The following is a 14,798-nucleotide window of genomic DNA, read 5'->3' as shown; positions in this document are numbered from 1 at the left end:
TTAAAATATAATAGAAAACTGCAATAATATTTCATTTCAATCATGCTTTTATTTTATTTTTTTTTAATTTTTTTTTAACGTTTATTTATTTTTGAGACAGAGAGAGACAGAGCATGAACAGGGGAGGGGCAGAGAGAGAGGGAGACACAGAATCTGAAACAGGCTCCAGGCTCTGAGCTGTCAGCACAGAGCCCGATGCGGGGCTCGAACTCATGGACCGCGAGATCATGACCTGAGCCGAAGTCGGACGCTTAACCGACCAAGCCACCCAGGCGCCCCTCAATCATGCTTTTAAAGATATATATGTTTGTATGTGTATTTGCACATACAAAAGATAAAAGTATCTGTCCTAAAACATTGAGTGATTAACTTTGAATAGTATAAATACATTTGACTATGACTTTCCTTTGTTCTGTATTTTTCTAATTATCTATGATGAATTTTATTACCTTTTTTCTTGATTCATTAAATCGCTATAAGAAAAAGTAGAAAATACAGATGTACAAACAAAAAAAATAATCAATCAATTAAAATTGACCTAAATCTTATCACTGAAAGTTAACCACTGATGATATTTTGACATATGTCCTTCCAAGATTTTTTACATATATATATAGTGGAATCTTAATAAACACACATATATAAACAAACATATATATAAATAAACACACACACACACACACACACACACACACACACATATATACACACACACATATAGTGGAATCTTAATAAACACACTATAAACTTTTTTTCATTGAACTTATCTGCATTCTTCCATGTTAATAAATGTAGGTGTTTATTATCACTTTAAGGTGCTAAGTAGTATTTTACTGTGGCATTACTATTACTTATTTAATGATCCCTGTTATTGGACATTTAGGATTTTCCACTTTTTACTATTATAAACCATACTGCATCCTTGTTCATATAATTTTATGCACTTGCCAAATTAAGTCCTTAGGATAAATTATGAAAAGTAGAGTCCATGGGTCAAAAAGTATGAAAAAAAATTTAGGAGCTTTTACTGCACATCATTCTTGGATAATTTCACATCTCCCACCACAAGAAAAAGGAAGTACAATTACCCTCTGGAACTATGTATCAGTTTACATTCTTACAGGCCAGGACATCATTGGATATTGTCATTTTTTTTTCTTTGTGAAGAACTTATATAGTCCAAATAAATAATAATCTTTAACATTTCTGGAGACATCTTGATATACAGATGCATTTCAAAAGTTTATAAATGTCCTGGAAGTGATAGATAACCTGTGGTTTTTAACTCAGTTGGTAGGTCAATTATTAGTCGTGAAGTTGAGGGAGTATAATCATTCTTTAGGTCCCAGATAAAGAAAAGAAAATAATGATCATAAATAGAGAAATGTAAAACACCACAATGAGCCATTCCAGAACGGAAATCTTTCATTTCCTAACTGTATTCATCACTTATTGCTGTGTAACAAATTACCCTAAAACTTAGCAGCTTAATGCAACAAATATTTATTATGTCACAGTTTCTAAGGGTCAGGAGTTTGAAAGCAGGTTAGCTGGGTGTTTCTGGTTCAGGGTTTCTCATGAAGTTGCCATCAAGATTTTAGCCTGGGTTACAGACATCGAGAAGCTTTGTTGGGGCTGGAGAATCCACTTCCAAGAGAGCTCATTCACCTGGCTTTTGGAAGAAGCCTTGTTCCTTACTAATATTACCAGGAGACCTCAGTTCCTCACCACAAGGGCTGTTTGAGTGTCCTCATAAGACATGGCAGCTAGCTTACCCCAGAACAAGTGATTCAAGAGCAAGAATAAGGAGGAAGCCTTGGTTTTTATTTTTTATTTTTTATTTTTTCAGCTTATCTTAGAAGTAGTATGCTATCGCTTTGATCACAAGGTGTCACATTCGATCAACTAGAAATGAATCACTGGGGTGCCTAGGTGGCTCAGTTGGTTAAGGGTCCGACTTTGGCTCCAGGTCATGATCTCACAGTTCGTGAGTTCGAGCCCCTCATAGGGCTCAGTGATGACAACTTGGAGCCTGCTTCAGATTCTGTGTCTCCCTCTCTCTCTCAGCCTTGCCCCCCCCCTTCTCTCAAAAATAAACATTAAAAAAAAAAAAGAAATAAATCACTAAGTTCAGCCCATACTTCAAGACAGGGGAATTAAGTTCAGTGAATATGTAAACATTAAATCACCACAGTGACTAGAAACCATGAAGCTCTTATCAAGGCATCTCTGGAAAGTTTCAGATATTGATGACAAGAGGCTGACTATCCCCAGATCAAGAAAATTGGAAACATGGTATAGTGGTAACACTGTTGATTTAAGGGTCAGGAGATCTAGACCATCTTTCTCTTAAGTGGTATTGACTAGTTATAAAAGGAGGATCAGGACATATCAGGCAATGTTTGAGAATGGGCCATGCAAAAAAACATGAGTTCAATTTAATACATATACATTGAGCACCTAAAAATGTACGAGGTATTGTTAGTTCTGCTGAAGATATTCCTCACTTGCTGATAAACAAGAACCAGAGAGGTTACTTGCCCAAGATCAGATAGTAAATGTTTGAACTTGGATTTGAACACAGGCTGTGAAGTTCCATATTCTCTGTGCCTAACTAACCATGATGCCACACTGACATTCTAGAGTCTACCCTGCCTGCTTGTTTGCCTGAAGTAATCTTCAACCTGGGCCCTTGGCCTTCAGCTCCTTAGAGACTTTCAAGTAAAATGAGTTCTTTATTCTTTCCTAGAATACGTAGGTCCTAAAGAATCAGCTTCTTTCAAGACTTGCTCTTTGCAAAAGTATTAGGCCAGGTGGCCAAAAAGCAGATCCTATGATGGAAATTCTTGAGTTAGTAATTCATTGAGAGCATACTCTCAGGAGATACCTGTAAGGAAATAACTGAAGCAAGATAGGGCAGAAGAAGAAGTTGAACAAAGATGTAATTTTAGCTAAAGTCCAGCCTCAAACCTGACCCCATGGAGAGCTCTGGAACATAACTGACATAAAATTAAGGCAAGAGGAAAAAAAATTAAGGCAAGAGGTCCAGGTTCTTGTTCATCTGTATCAATCAGTCATTGGCTATGAGCTACCCTGGTGGAAGGACATAACTCTTAGGCATCACCAATGAGGAAGCCCCCCTCACCCTTGCCCTCTTTGGAGGTGATTCTCCAGAGAAGGGTGCAACTGGGAATTCGTGGCAGGTAACACTCAGCAGCTGGGGCAAAGGATGTCTGTCTTTATCATCTGACCCTTTGAATCCCTTTCCTTTGCTTTGGAAATACATTCTTGTAACCCCAGTCTCCTAATGGAGTTGTTTAAAAATTTTTTTTTCAACGTTTATTTATTTTTGGAACAGAGAGAGACAGAGCATGAACGGGGGAGGGGCAGAGAGAGAGGGAGACACAGAATCAGAAACAGGCTCCAGTCTCCGAGCCATCAGCCCAGAGCCCGACGCGGGGCTCGAACTCACGGACCGCGAGATCGTGACCTGGCTGAAGTCGGACGCTTAACCGACTGTGCCACCCAGGCGCCCCCCTAATGGAGTTGTTTGACGTATGTTGGTCCTTAGACAGACTAGCTTTCCAGAGCAGTGCCACGTACTGGATCAATTCACATCATCTCCCCTCTTCCTTTCACAATTTTTCCCTATGGGTCTCATTTGTGGATATGTTATAATGGCAGACACAATAACTGGTTTTAGTTTTTTGCTTTTATTAAAAAAAAAAGAATGCATAATCAGTAACCAGCACACTGCTGAACCCTTGTAAAAGAGTTCATAAAGTAGAGGCACCTGGTCCATTGAGTGTCCAATTGAGTGTCCGACTTCGGACACGAGTTTGAGCCCCACATTGAGCTCGTTGTTATTGACGTGGAGCCCATTTTTCCTCTGTCCCTCTCTCTCTGCCCCTTCCCCCCTCTCAAAAGTAAATAAACATTAAAAATATATATATCTTTTAAAAAAGAATTCATAGTAAGTACTGTTTTCTTGTTGCTTTTCTTGTCATCTTACAAAGGTACTGAAAATCCCACTCATTCTTTGAAGCTAAAAATTGTATATCCTTATATATAGGAATGCACAATAAGTTCATAAGGGTATAATTCCAGACACTAGTCTCACATCAGTGATGGAGATCTGACACTTTCAAACAGCGGGGCACCCACTGCCTCCTAAAATCCTGTGTCCTGTACAAATAGGTGAAGAGCTATCATGCCCTATGAGCTCTCACAATTTCCCTCATCATGCCTTCTGCTTAGCCTTATTTCCACCATATTCCTCATCTCTTTTATTCTTCCCCTAAATCCATATTTTACTTGGTCTTTGAGTCATAAGTCTAATAAAGAGACAGCCCAGTTGCTCTTAGAGGCGGCATCTCTGATTTGAATCACTTCCTGGAAACTAACGGAAGTCAAGTCTGCACACATGAAGAAGAAATGGTGGACCTATGGGTAGGGTGCAGGGTACAGAGGCAAGAGCATCAGCAAATTACATGCTAAAGCAAAGGATTACTGAACATAATGATAAGTCTGTCCCTTGGACTCCCTTCACATCCCACAAAGAATGAGTCTCTGCCAGATGTTATAACTTTATCACCTTGGGAAGGAGAAGGGTTGAAGAGGGCCAGCTCATTTTACTCTGCCTGCCAAGACTGAGCACTCGAGGGAGCTGAGGAAGAGTCTCCATGTCAGAAGTATAGTGATTTATTGCTGAAGATGTAGAATTATAGGTAGAGAAAAGATTATATATATGTTTATTGTCCAGTCAGTGCACATGCAGATTCTTTGTGGTATCTGGGCACCATATCTTCCTGATAGACCTAGGAACCATTTTTTTGTGTTCTTTACTGACAAATGTTATCGTTCTTGGATAATTTTACATCTCCCACCATAAGAAAAAGGAAGTAAAATTTCATGACCTTTCAAAACTTGCCTGAATTTAAACAATGGAGATCTTCCTGCCTCTGCAGTTTCCTAATGCTGTTTATTTAGTGCTGGCTATATCATGATTCATGACACTGTATTATCCACTGAGCTGCCTGTAAGCACCAGCTTCTAATGACTTTCTCTGGAAGTTTATTTTGTTACCTTACATTGTTGTCAATAACCACAAATGCAAGTCTTACCCAGTGACTTAGTCCATTCAGGCTGCTATAACAAGTACTACAGATAAGGTGTCTTACAAGCAACAGAAGTTTATTTCTTACAGTGCTGGATGCTGAAAGTCCAAGGTCAGAGTGCCAGCATGGTCCGTTAGGGCCTTCTTCTGGGTTGTATACCTCTCATAGTATCCTCACATGGCAGAAGGGGCTAGAGAGCTCTGGGGGATCTCTTTTATAACAGCACTAATCCCATTCATAAGTGCTCCATGACCTAATCCCCCGGGATAGACCCTACCTTCTTTTTTTGTTTTGATACATTTTTTAAATGTTTATTCACTTTTGAGAGAGAAAGAGCACGAGCACACATGAATGCAGAGGGGTAGAGAGAGAGAGAGAAACAGGAGATCCCAAGTGGTCTCTGCACTGACAGTGGAGAGCTTGATGTGGGGCTCAAACCCACAAACTGCAAGATCATGACCTGAGCCAAAGTTGATGCTTAACCAAGTCAACCAGGTGCCCTGATAGGGCCTACCTTCTAATACTATCACATTCGGCATTAGGATTACACTTTGGGAATTTAGGAGTGACACATATTCAGACCATGGCACCCAGAGTATGCAGGAAAATGAGAATGATGATTCATTTTCTGGTCATATGGAATTTGTCATTGGTGATTTTATAATATAAACATAAAACAATATATCTTCCAACCATATCTTCTCTTGAACTCTGTGGATCATAATTACTGCATTCCTAGGATGTGACCTCTTGTATGACTAACAACACTACACTCCTGCCTTCTGTACATAGCCACCAGCAAGGAGAATAGGCAAGGGGCCCATGGGCAGAGTAAGAAGAGCAGTACTGTTTACATTAGGAATGACAATTGTTTATCTTTATCAAGACCAACCCAAGAGAGTACATCATCACCTATCGATCAGAGGTGAGAGAAGACATTGATTAGAAGTACCCCATGGGTCCTACAAAACAATGGCCTCAAAGCCCTTACAGGAGACAGGAGTAGCTATTCCCTATCTCCACATGGTGTGGAGCTTGCAAACAGTGGAGTAACCACCCTGGGTGCCAGCAGTGGGAGGCTCACAGGGCAAGGAACAGGTGCTGCTATCCCTGCCCCCCTCAAGTGTTATAGGCTAGAAGTAGCAGAGCAGTAAGAACATGAATGGGTAAAAGCCTCCCACAATGAATCAACTCCAAGAGTCAGTAGTGACCACTGGTGACTCAGAATGCTAAATTCATACTGTGTCTGGGATGTGTTTTAAGCCAAATTCATATGTGAGCACCATTCTGGTGACCCACTTTCATGTGATCCCACAAAAGAAATACCATGCCAGCCAGAGGGAGTGATCCACTTTCCAGGCCACCCTCCTAGAACCAGGGCTTGGCTTTAGGCATCTAGGATGACTGTGTATGTGCAAGTCTCAGAACTCTTGGAGGGGCAGCTGGTTGGCCCTACACATGGGATAGGGGAGCAGCGCCCTCAAGGGGATAAATGGGACTCAAGCCTACACAGGTCCCAGTTCAAGCTCGGAGCACCTGATCTAGATGGTACTGTTGGTCCCAGTCAGTACCAGACACAAGGGGAGGACTTCCTATGTGAAAGGCACTCCAAAAGTGTAGGGTAGTTCTGAGGGGTTGGGCCCAGGGCAGAGTCCCTGTTTGCTGAGTTCTAAGGACGGCACTAGCCCCAAGTATGTAAATTTTGTGGCTATCCAAGGGATGGAATTTGAGGAGTTTTACAGGATCCCACATATCCACATAGTAGCCAACATGCCCAAAATTGTAAGACGTGCCAATGGTATTGCATTTTGTATTATAGTACTGCTTCCAGATGGAGCCTGTCAAAATGCTTAGGTGCTTGGGGCACCTGGGTGTCTCAGTTGATCAAGCGTTCGGCTCAGGTCATGATCTTGCGGTTCTTGAGTTTGAGCCCTGTGTTGGACTCTGGGCTAACAGCTTGGAGCCTGCTTCGGATTCTGTGTCTCCCTCTCTCTGCCCCTCCCCCTGCTCATGCTCCTCTGTCTCTCTCAAAAATAAACATTAAAAAATTTTTTAAAGAAATGGTTAGGTGCTCAATGAGCACCGAGCCCAGCAACATCACCACCAAATGCAGCTGCCACTTACTGAACCCTATTATGGGCCATTTAACCTCATATAATTCTCATAGCTACCCTATGAAGTAGGTACTATTATCTCATTTTACAAATAAGGGACTGAAGTTCTGAGACCTAAGAACTATTATCCATGATCACAACTGCTTTTAAGTGGCAGAGCTTCAATTTCATGCCATGATTATATGATTCTCAAGAACTGGCTCCTTTCTCCTACAGCAGCATATCACATGAGATTGACTTATAGTCTAAACACAGATTACTTTATAATCTTATCTAGTTGTTAGTCTTTAAGGTAGGCCCAGTGATAGCTATATTAAATGAACAAAGCCAGGAGAAAGGCTTAGAAAATTCTAGGACAACTTTTCCCAACTAGAAACATAAGTTCTAGAAGATGTTATTAAATGATTAAGGGAAGGGTGGATTTCATGGTAAAATCAATTTAGCAATACTGAATATGATCTGAACTCTGCCTATTAGAGATTCACAGCCACGCTAATAGTAAAGGTTGTGAGATCTGCATAAAACAAACTTTCACCCAGCATCTCCCAAATCATTTTCACATGTCTATTAACAGTCTTTGAAAACAATTCACAGAAAAACTGCTGTAAGAGGAATTGTAACAGAAGCCTCAAAATGCTTGGATTCCACCTGGTGTGCAGACCCAAACTCAGACTAATTGGATCAATATCCCTGGAATTATACTTATTGGGATTATATGCATTGTATTTTTAACAAGGAGATTCTAATGAACAGCCGAGGTTGAGAGAAACTTGTACAGGGTGTTCTGAAGATGATGTTTCAATGCCTTGCAGATCATAAAGTGATTTTTTTGGCCTTAGTCCCTCCCTTCCAGCAGCTTATTATGTTCAGTGCTATGTTACCCAACAGGCAGAGTAAGATCACTAGCAAAATAGGGGCCAAAAAGAAAAAGAGAATATTAGTGAGAACAAGGAGATTGATTTTGAAAAAAATGTATTTATATTTTTTTCAAAAGGATTTGTGTAGTAATTTGGGTAAAAATCCAAACTTTGTTGAACTTTCATATAAATGTACTATGTTTTAGTTGGGTTTCTTTTTTTCTTTCTCTTTCTTTCTTTCTTTCTTTCTTTCTTTCTTTCTTTCTTTCTTTCTTTCTTTCTTTCTTTCTTTCTTGAGATGGAGAGAGAGTACACAAGCAGGGAAGAGGGGAAGAGGTAGAGAAAGAGAGAGAGAGGGAGAATTCTAATCAGTCTCCATGTTCAGTGCAGAGTCTGACATGGGGCTCAAACCCATGACTCTGGGAACATGACCTAAGCAAAAATCAAGAGTAGGACACTCAACCAACTGAGCCACCCAGGTGCCCCAGGTCTCTCTCTCTATCTCTCTCTGTTTTTTTTTTTTTTTTAAGTATTTTGGGTAGAATCCATAATTATCCAGGATGTTGGGCCTCTAAAGTCACAGTCTGGCTCTGTGTTCATGTCCTGAGAGAAGGACTCAAAACCTAGAGATTCTCTTCTGAACATCGTCTCTCTCTCTCTCTCTCTCTCTCTCTCTCTCTCTCTCTCTCTTTCTCTCTCTCTCTCTCTCATTTTCCTATAGTATATAGTACATATGTACTTATCACAAGACAAAGAATCCAGAATCCAGGCCCTAACCTCTAGTGAGTTTAATGTTACCCTTTGGGGTCCAGGAGAGCAAACTGAAGGGTGCTGCAAATTGGGAAGCAGCAAATGAAGGGAAGGGCAGGAACACCCCATTTGAATTATAGATCAACCATTTATAAGTGGGGTGATCTTGGTCAAGGTGAAATTGGCCTCTCTGAGCCTGTTACTTGTCATTTGTAAAGTGGAGCTTATCTACTGTCCCTCTTTATAGGGATTATGTAAAACCAAGTACGTGACAGCATCTAGTAGAGTGTCCACATAGAAGGATAGCTTCCTTCCTGCTTGTCTGGAAGAGAAAAGAACACATTGAGCCCTCTGAAATGTGAATCAGGCTACTCAGCAATTTTTATTGACTGCATAATGTTTGACAGGGGTCAGAAAACTTGCTCCTCTTGAATGATTCTATGTTTCATACAATTTTTATAACTCCTGAAAAGGTCCCAGATAATCAACAAGCAGATAATCAATAAATGTGCCAAAGAAGAATATAGGAGAAACTTATAATATAGTTGCTTCTACAAAGATGCTTATGACTTCATAGGGTCATATATTGTATACTCAAATTAATTAAAGGCTAATTAAATCATGTATACAGGTCCACAATTCTTTACCTGAAACTTCTATTTTGGGTAACTCAAGAAAAAAAACCTTATCCACATAGTTCACCAGATGCAGTCCTACAGTCCTAGATACAGTCACTGATTTGCTTCTGCAGTGCAGGGGTGCTGTGTGGAAAGCCCAAGGGGCTCACGTGATTGTCCTAGAGGCTCATGGATCACAGGGAAGGACATGGGACTACAGTGAGCTCCTGTAGTCCATATCCAAAGGCAAACATACCAGGGAACAGACTGGTGGCAAGGATCACAGCAGATACTAGAGAATCTCTTCACTGATCCCTTTCCAGGGCAGGAGTGATGGAGGACCTGGAGAGACCATATATCATTACCCTATTTTGCCACCTGTAACCCCAGCAAAAAAAGATGCAGGGTGGGTGAAACCTAGGACAATGAAGAATTGTGTTTTCAGGGGACAGTGGTAAGGAACAGGTCAGCCTCTCTTCCCAGAACCTTTTTTGCAGAACACCTAACAGGAGGAAAAGGGTATGAGAAAGAAGTGGCAAGGAAGGGAAAGAGGAGAAGGGGAAGGGGAAGAAGAAGGGAAGTTGCTTCATTGTCCAGACATCACCTGGACCTTCATGTCATTACAGGATATAATAATAAACTTTTCAAAAATGAAAGTGAGGTAATTACAGTGAGGAGTGACTTGGCCTGGTTTGGATAACTTGCAGAATGTCAAATCAAAAAGACAGGAGCTTTTGTGGCATTTGCCTCCCTTGAGTTCACAGGCAACAACAGGATTATTACAGACAGCTCTGACTGTATCTAGATCCTCGTGGATGAATGTGTACTGGGCTATGCATGTGTGGTTGTGTTCCTTCACCTTGTGTGCCATCAGGGCATTGCATTCCCTGGCCATCAGGTCAAACCTGAGATAGTCTTTGTTGCTCTGCAAGGGAGCTTCAGCTCTGAGCATCCTGTTCCCTCCAACTTCGTCTTCACCAAGGATTGTCTCTTCTGGCCAGCCAGGTTGCACTATTCCTTTGTTGCTAACCAGCATGGTTTCTGTAGTTCAGATGCCCTCCCCTTTAGTGGCTTTGGTCTTGTCCTCTGAATCGCTAGACAAAAACTCACTCAGGGGCTCATCACTATCCTCGAGGACTGCGGCAGCCATCTGAAGTCCCAACCCCAGACCCACCCCCAGGCCCAGTAACAGCAGCAACATCATAAAGAAGATCTGTATCAGAGTCAGCTTCATCTTTCCTGGAGGGAGAAGGGAAACAGAAGGACTGGCTTTGAGATGAAACTTGGCTCCATCGGGGACCCCAGACTCCCTAAACCCTGACAACTTGGTCTTTGGGGTCTCCTCTCCTTTCTCCGCACTACCCAATCCCCTCAAGGGAGAGATTCTTGCTTGTTCTTTTCCCATTTCTCTGGTCACTCCCCACAACATTCCTGTTGCTGTGTGATAAGCCACAGCTTATCCTGCAGAACAGGAAGATGGTGGGGAGAAGCAGCCCTAAAATTGGTTCCCATATGGGGAGTCAGTGGGGAAAGTTGACGTCCAGTGACTCTTAAACAGAAATTAGTTCCAAATAACCCGAGAATGGTTGAGAAGACAAATAAGTACAGTGTCACACTTTCCTTGAGAGAAATTCCTAGAGAAAGCCTTATTCTCAGTAAAGGACTAGAATTGTCATAGGAGACGATCTCTCTATTTTTACCCCAAGTCAATTTTTGCTCCTTCAAGCATCTATTACTCTCCTTTCTACCCACCCCTCCCCTCAAAAGATAAAAAGAAATAGAAGAAGTACCATGGTCCATTCTTACTCCTAAGCTTAGACTGTGTGGTAGGGACAGGTGGGGTGTTGGCAGGGAGGCTATGCCCAATTTCGCATCCCAGGACCCTGTTAAAACCACATGATGTCATGCCAGAAAACTTCTACTACTAAAGATCTCTTGGGGCACCTGGGTGGCTCAGTCGGTTGAGCATCCAACTTCAACTCAGGTCATGATCTCACGGCTTGTGGGTTTGAACCCTGCCTCGGACTCTGTGCTGACAGCTCAGAGCCTGGAGCCTGCTTCAGATTCTGTGTCTCCCTCTCTCTCTCTGCCCCTCCTGCCCATATATATATATATATATTCTTATATATATTCTTTAGCACTTGGATATTTCCTGCTGATTAGTTTTGTACTCTCAGAGAGGAAATGGAGTAAGAATGAAACAAACAAAAAAAACCCCAAAACAACCAAACAACTGATCTTCTGGGGTTCCCCAACTAATAAAGATCCCAATGAGTGCTGAGAGTAGGAACATGTATTTTTGTCCTGCTAGGCCAATTTCATCCCCCAGTCAAAGAGAGATCTTTCTGGGGCGCCTGGGTGGCCCAATCGGTTAAGCATCTGGCTCTTGGTTTGGGCTCAGGTCATGACCTTGCAGTTTCATGAGTTTAAGCCCCATGTCAGGCTCTGCACTGGCAGCACATAGCCTGCTTGGGATTCTCTCTCTCCCTCTTTGTCTGCCCTTCCCCCACTCACACTATCTCTGTCTCTCAAAACAAATAAATAAACTTAAAGAGAGAGAGAGACCTTCCCTACTAGAAAAGAAAATTGCTGTAAAGAGCATTGAGACAATTGATAAAATTATAATATAGTCTGTGGAGTAGATAGGAGTGTTCTATCAATCTTTGATATACTGAAGTTGAAACAGTATACTATGATTATTTAAAAGAGTATCTTCTTAAAAAATGAAACCTGAAATATTAAAGAATAAAGGGGTACAATGTTTGCAACTTACCCTCATATGGTTCAAAATATAGGTTATATGTATGTATATACATGCCTTTACAGAGAAAGAAAGAAAATGATTTTTTAGTATAGGGGGCAAGTTTTTGTTTATTTTATTTATTTTTAAAGTTTATTTATTTATTTTGAGAGAGAGATAGGGAGAGTGAGGGAGGGGCAGAGAGAAAGGGAGAGAGAGAATCTCAAACAAACTCCATTCTGTCAGCACAGAGCCTGACTTGTGGCTGGAACTTATGAACTGTGAGATAATGACCTGAACGGAAATCAAGAGTCTGATGTTTAACCGACTGAGCTAACCAGGTGCCCCAGGGGGAAAGCTTTCAAAATTATGTATCTGAATAGATAGCATTCAGGAGTTCTTTGTAATATTGTTCTAACTTTAAAGTAAAAAATATGTCAATATTTAAAAAAAATTTTTAAAGTAAAAGAACTTCCCATGTTGTTCCCTAGGGCACTCAACACCACTGTGACTTACCTCCACACCTAAGTAGCCTCAAAGATTTTTGTGTTCTCCCGTTCCCCAGGTTCTTCCCTCCCAGGGTTTCCTTCTTCCTGAAAAGTGCCCTGGATGCTCGTCTGTAGAAAAATGGTTAGCTCCTGCTGGTCCATGTGCTCTTAAAGCCAGACTTAATTCCCAAGCCCAACCTCCTTCCATTCCTCCCACCAGCACTGAATAAACACACTCACCCAATTCTCTCTGCTCCCACAAACACTTTGAAGTAAGGCTATTTGGACATTGAGACAGACCCAGACGTCCAAGGCAGGAAACGTCTCCAGCCTAGGAAAATCAGACAGTTTCATTTGGTCAATTGTCCAACTCCTGAGTTACACCCACTATCCTGAGGTTTATAGCAGCCTTATTTTGTCATGAATTTCAGATCAAGTCATTTTTTAATATTCTCTGCATGTACTTCCTTTAACCCTTTCCTGTCATTTCTGGAACATCGAGATCTTTGACCTTTATATGGACCCACATGGCTATTTTGCTTTTTACATTACAGAATTGTGTCATGACTTAATTTGAACACTTGGAATATTTGTGTCAGTCATAATTTGCACATAACTTAACTTATGAAGCCTATCCCTGTCCTCCACTCCCTGCTCCCTATTTGCAACCCAGCCAAAAACCACATTCCCATAAGAACAGACAGATTTTGCGAACCTGACAATTTAGCCCTAGATAAGACCGTATCCAAAGCAGCACTACCTCTGTCAGTTCCTGCAGCCTGAGTGAGTAAAACCCAGAGGGTTACAATGTTGATTCTCTTCTCTTCCTTAGCTAAAAGTGCCATCATGAGATAATAGTTTTTAAAACACTCTGGAGATTGTGAAAACACTATGCAAACCTTCTCTGGATGCAAACAAGGCTCTTCAGGAGGATCTTTTGCTTTGTCATTCAGGCAGGGGTTTTCTTTTTTTTTTTTTTTTTTTTTTTTTTTTTTAAAGGTTATTTATTTTTGGGACAGAGAGAGACAGAGCATGAACGGGGGAGGAGCAGAGAGAGAGGGAGACACAGAATCGGAAACAGGCTCCAGGCTCTGAGCCATCAGCCCAGAGCCTGATGCGGGGTTCGAACTCAGGACCGCGAGATCGCGACCTGGCTGAAGTCGGACGCTTAACCGACTGCGCCACCCAGGCGCCCCCAGGCAGGGGTTTTCAAATTGTCTCTGGGAGCTGCCTCTGTGATTGGCAAGGTATGCCTCGCTGACCTTCTGCAGTGCTGAGGATGATCATTTACGATAAGTATAATAACAACTAACCAACACTGAGCATCTACTTCACTCCAGGTGTTTATTACATTTCACCCTCTTTTTGCCTGTGCTATCCTTCTCTGGTGTCCATTCTGCCCATCTGTTCTGGTAAGGTCTATTTGGAACATGAAGAGGCCATAAGGAATCCTCCGCTGAACCCAGTAGCTGTCTAGAGTCAGCAAAGATAATATATTCAACCACACTCATCACCTTCTTCTTTATAATCAGATGTTTTGGTTACTATTAGCAATTGTCTGAAATTAAGCCTCAATTAAAGGAAAAAAGGACATACGTCTGTGGTCTAAGTATAACGTTTAGACTGACAGCGTTTTGGTTTTGTTTTTCCCTTTTCTAGGCCATGGTTTTCTCATCTTCTAAAGAATTTGTTTTTAATTTTATTTTTAAGCAATCTCCACCCCCAATGTGGGACTCTAGCTCACAACCCTGAGGTCAAGAGTCACAGGCTCTACCTACTGAGCCAGAAGGTGCCCTGAGCTTTCTCATCTTCTAAATTTGACTAATAGTAGCTTTTACCCCACAGAGATGTTGTCAAGATTACATAAGACACTGCATGTAAAAGGATCAATATATTAGCTATTGTAGTTATTATTACATAGCAATTATCAATACATGCTCATTACCTGCTCAACACATTTTCCTATCAGAAATAACACATCCTAGAGCTGCAGCTAACAACAGTGCTCACTGCTTCTCCGAGAAGGCAAACAACATCTAGAATCTCAGAGAAGGAATTATGGCTCATATAGACCAACACTTTTACAAATAAAGTGACTCAAGGGGCGACTGAGTG

At 41.4% G+C, this 14,798-nt stretch overlaps 2 protein-coding genes across 2 annotated transcripts in view; one reads left to right on the top strand and one right to left on the bottom strand.

The window, feature by feature from the left end:
- Positions 1–14,798, top strand: part of RNASE9 (ribonuclease A family member 9 (inactive)) — a 67,548-nt gene that overhangs the window by 47,032 nt on the left and 5,718 nt on the right. The window lies entirely within an intron of this gene.
- Positions 9,191–12,929, bottom strand: RNASE10 (ribonuclease A family member 10 (inactive)). Its single transcript, XM_040476514.1, is given in 2 exon segments — positions 9,191–10,694; positions 12,712–12,929. A coding segment is annotated over 1 exon segment (648 nt). The 5' UTR covers positions 10,690–10,694; positions 12,712–12,929; the 3' UTR covers positions 9,191–10,041.

Source organism: Herpailurus yagouaroundi, unplaced genomic scaffold (assembly GCF_014898765.1).
Source record: "Herpailurus yagouaroundi ecotype Mexico unplaced genomic scaffold, PumYag 141, whole genome shotgun sequence".
Lineage (NCBI taxonomy): Eukaryota > Metazoa > Chordata > Mammalia > Carnivora > Felidae > Herpailurus > Herpailurus yagouaroundi.
Note: the sequence above shows the minus strand (reverse complement) of the source record. Positions and strands in the feature narration are given on the sequence as shown.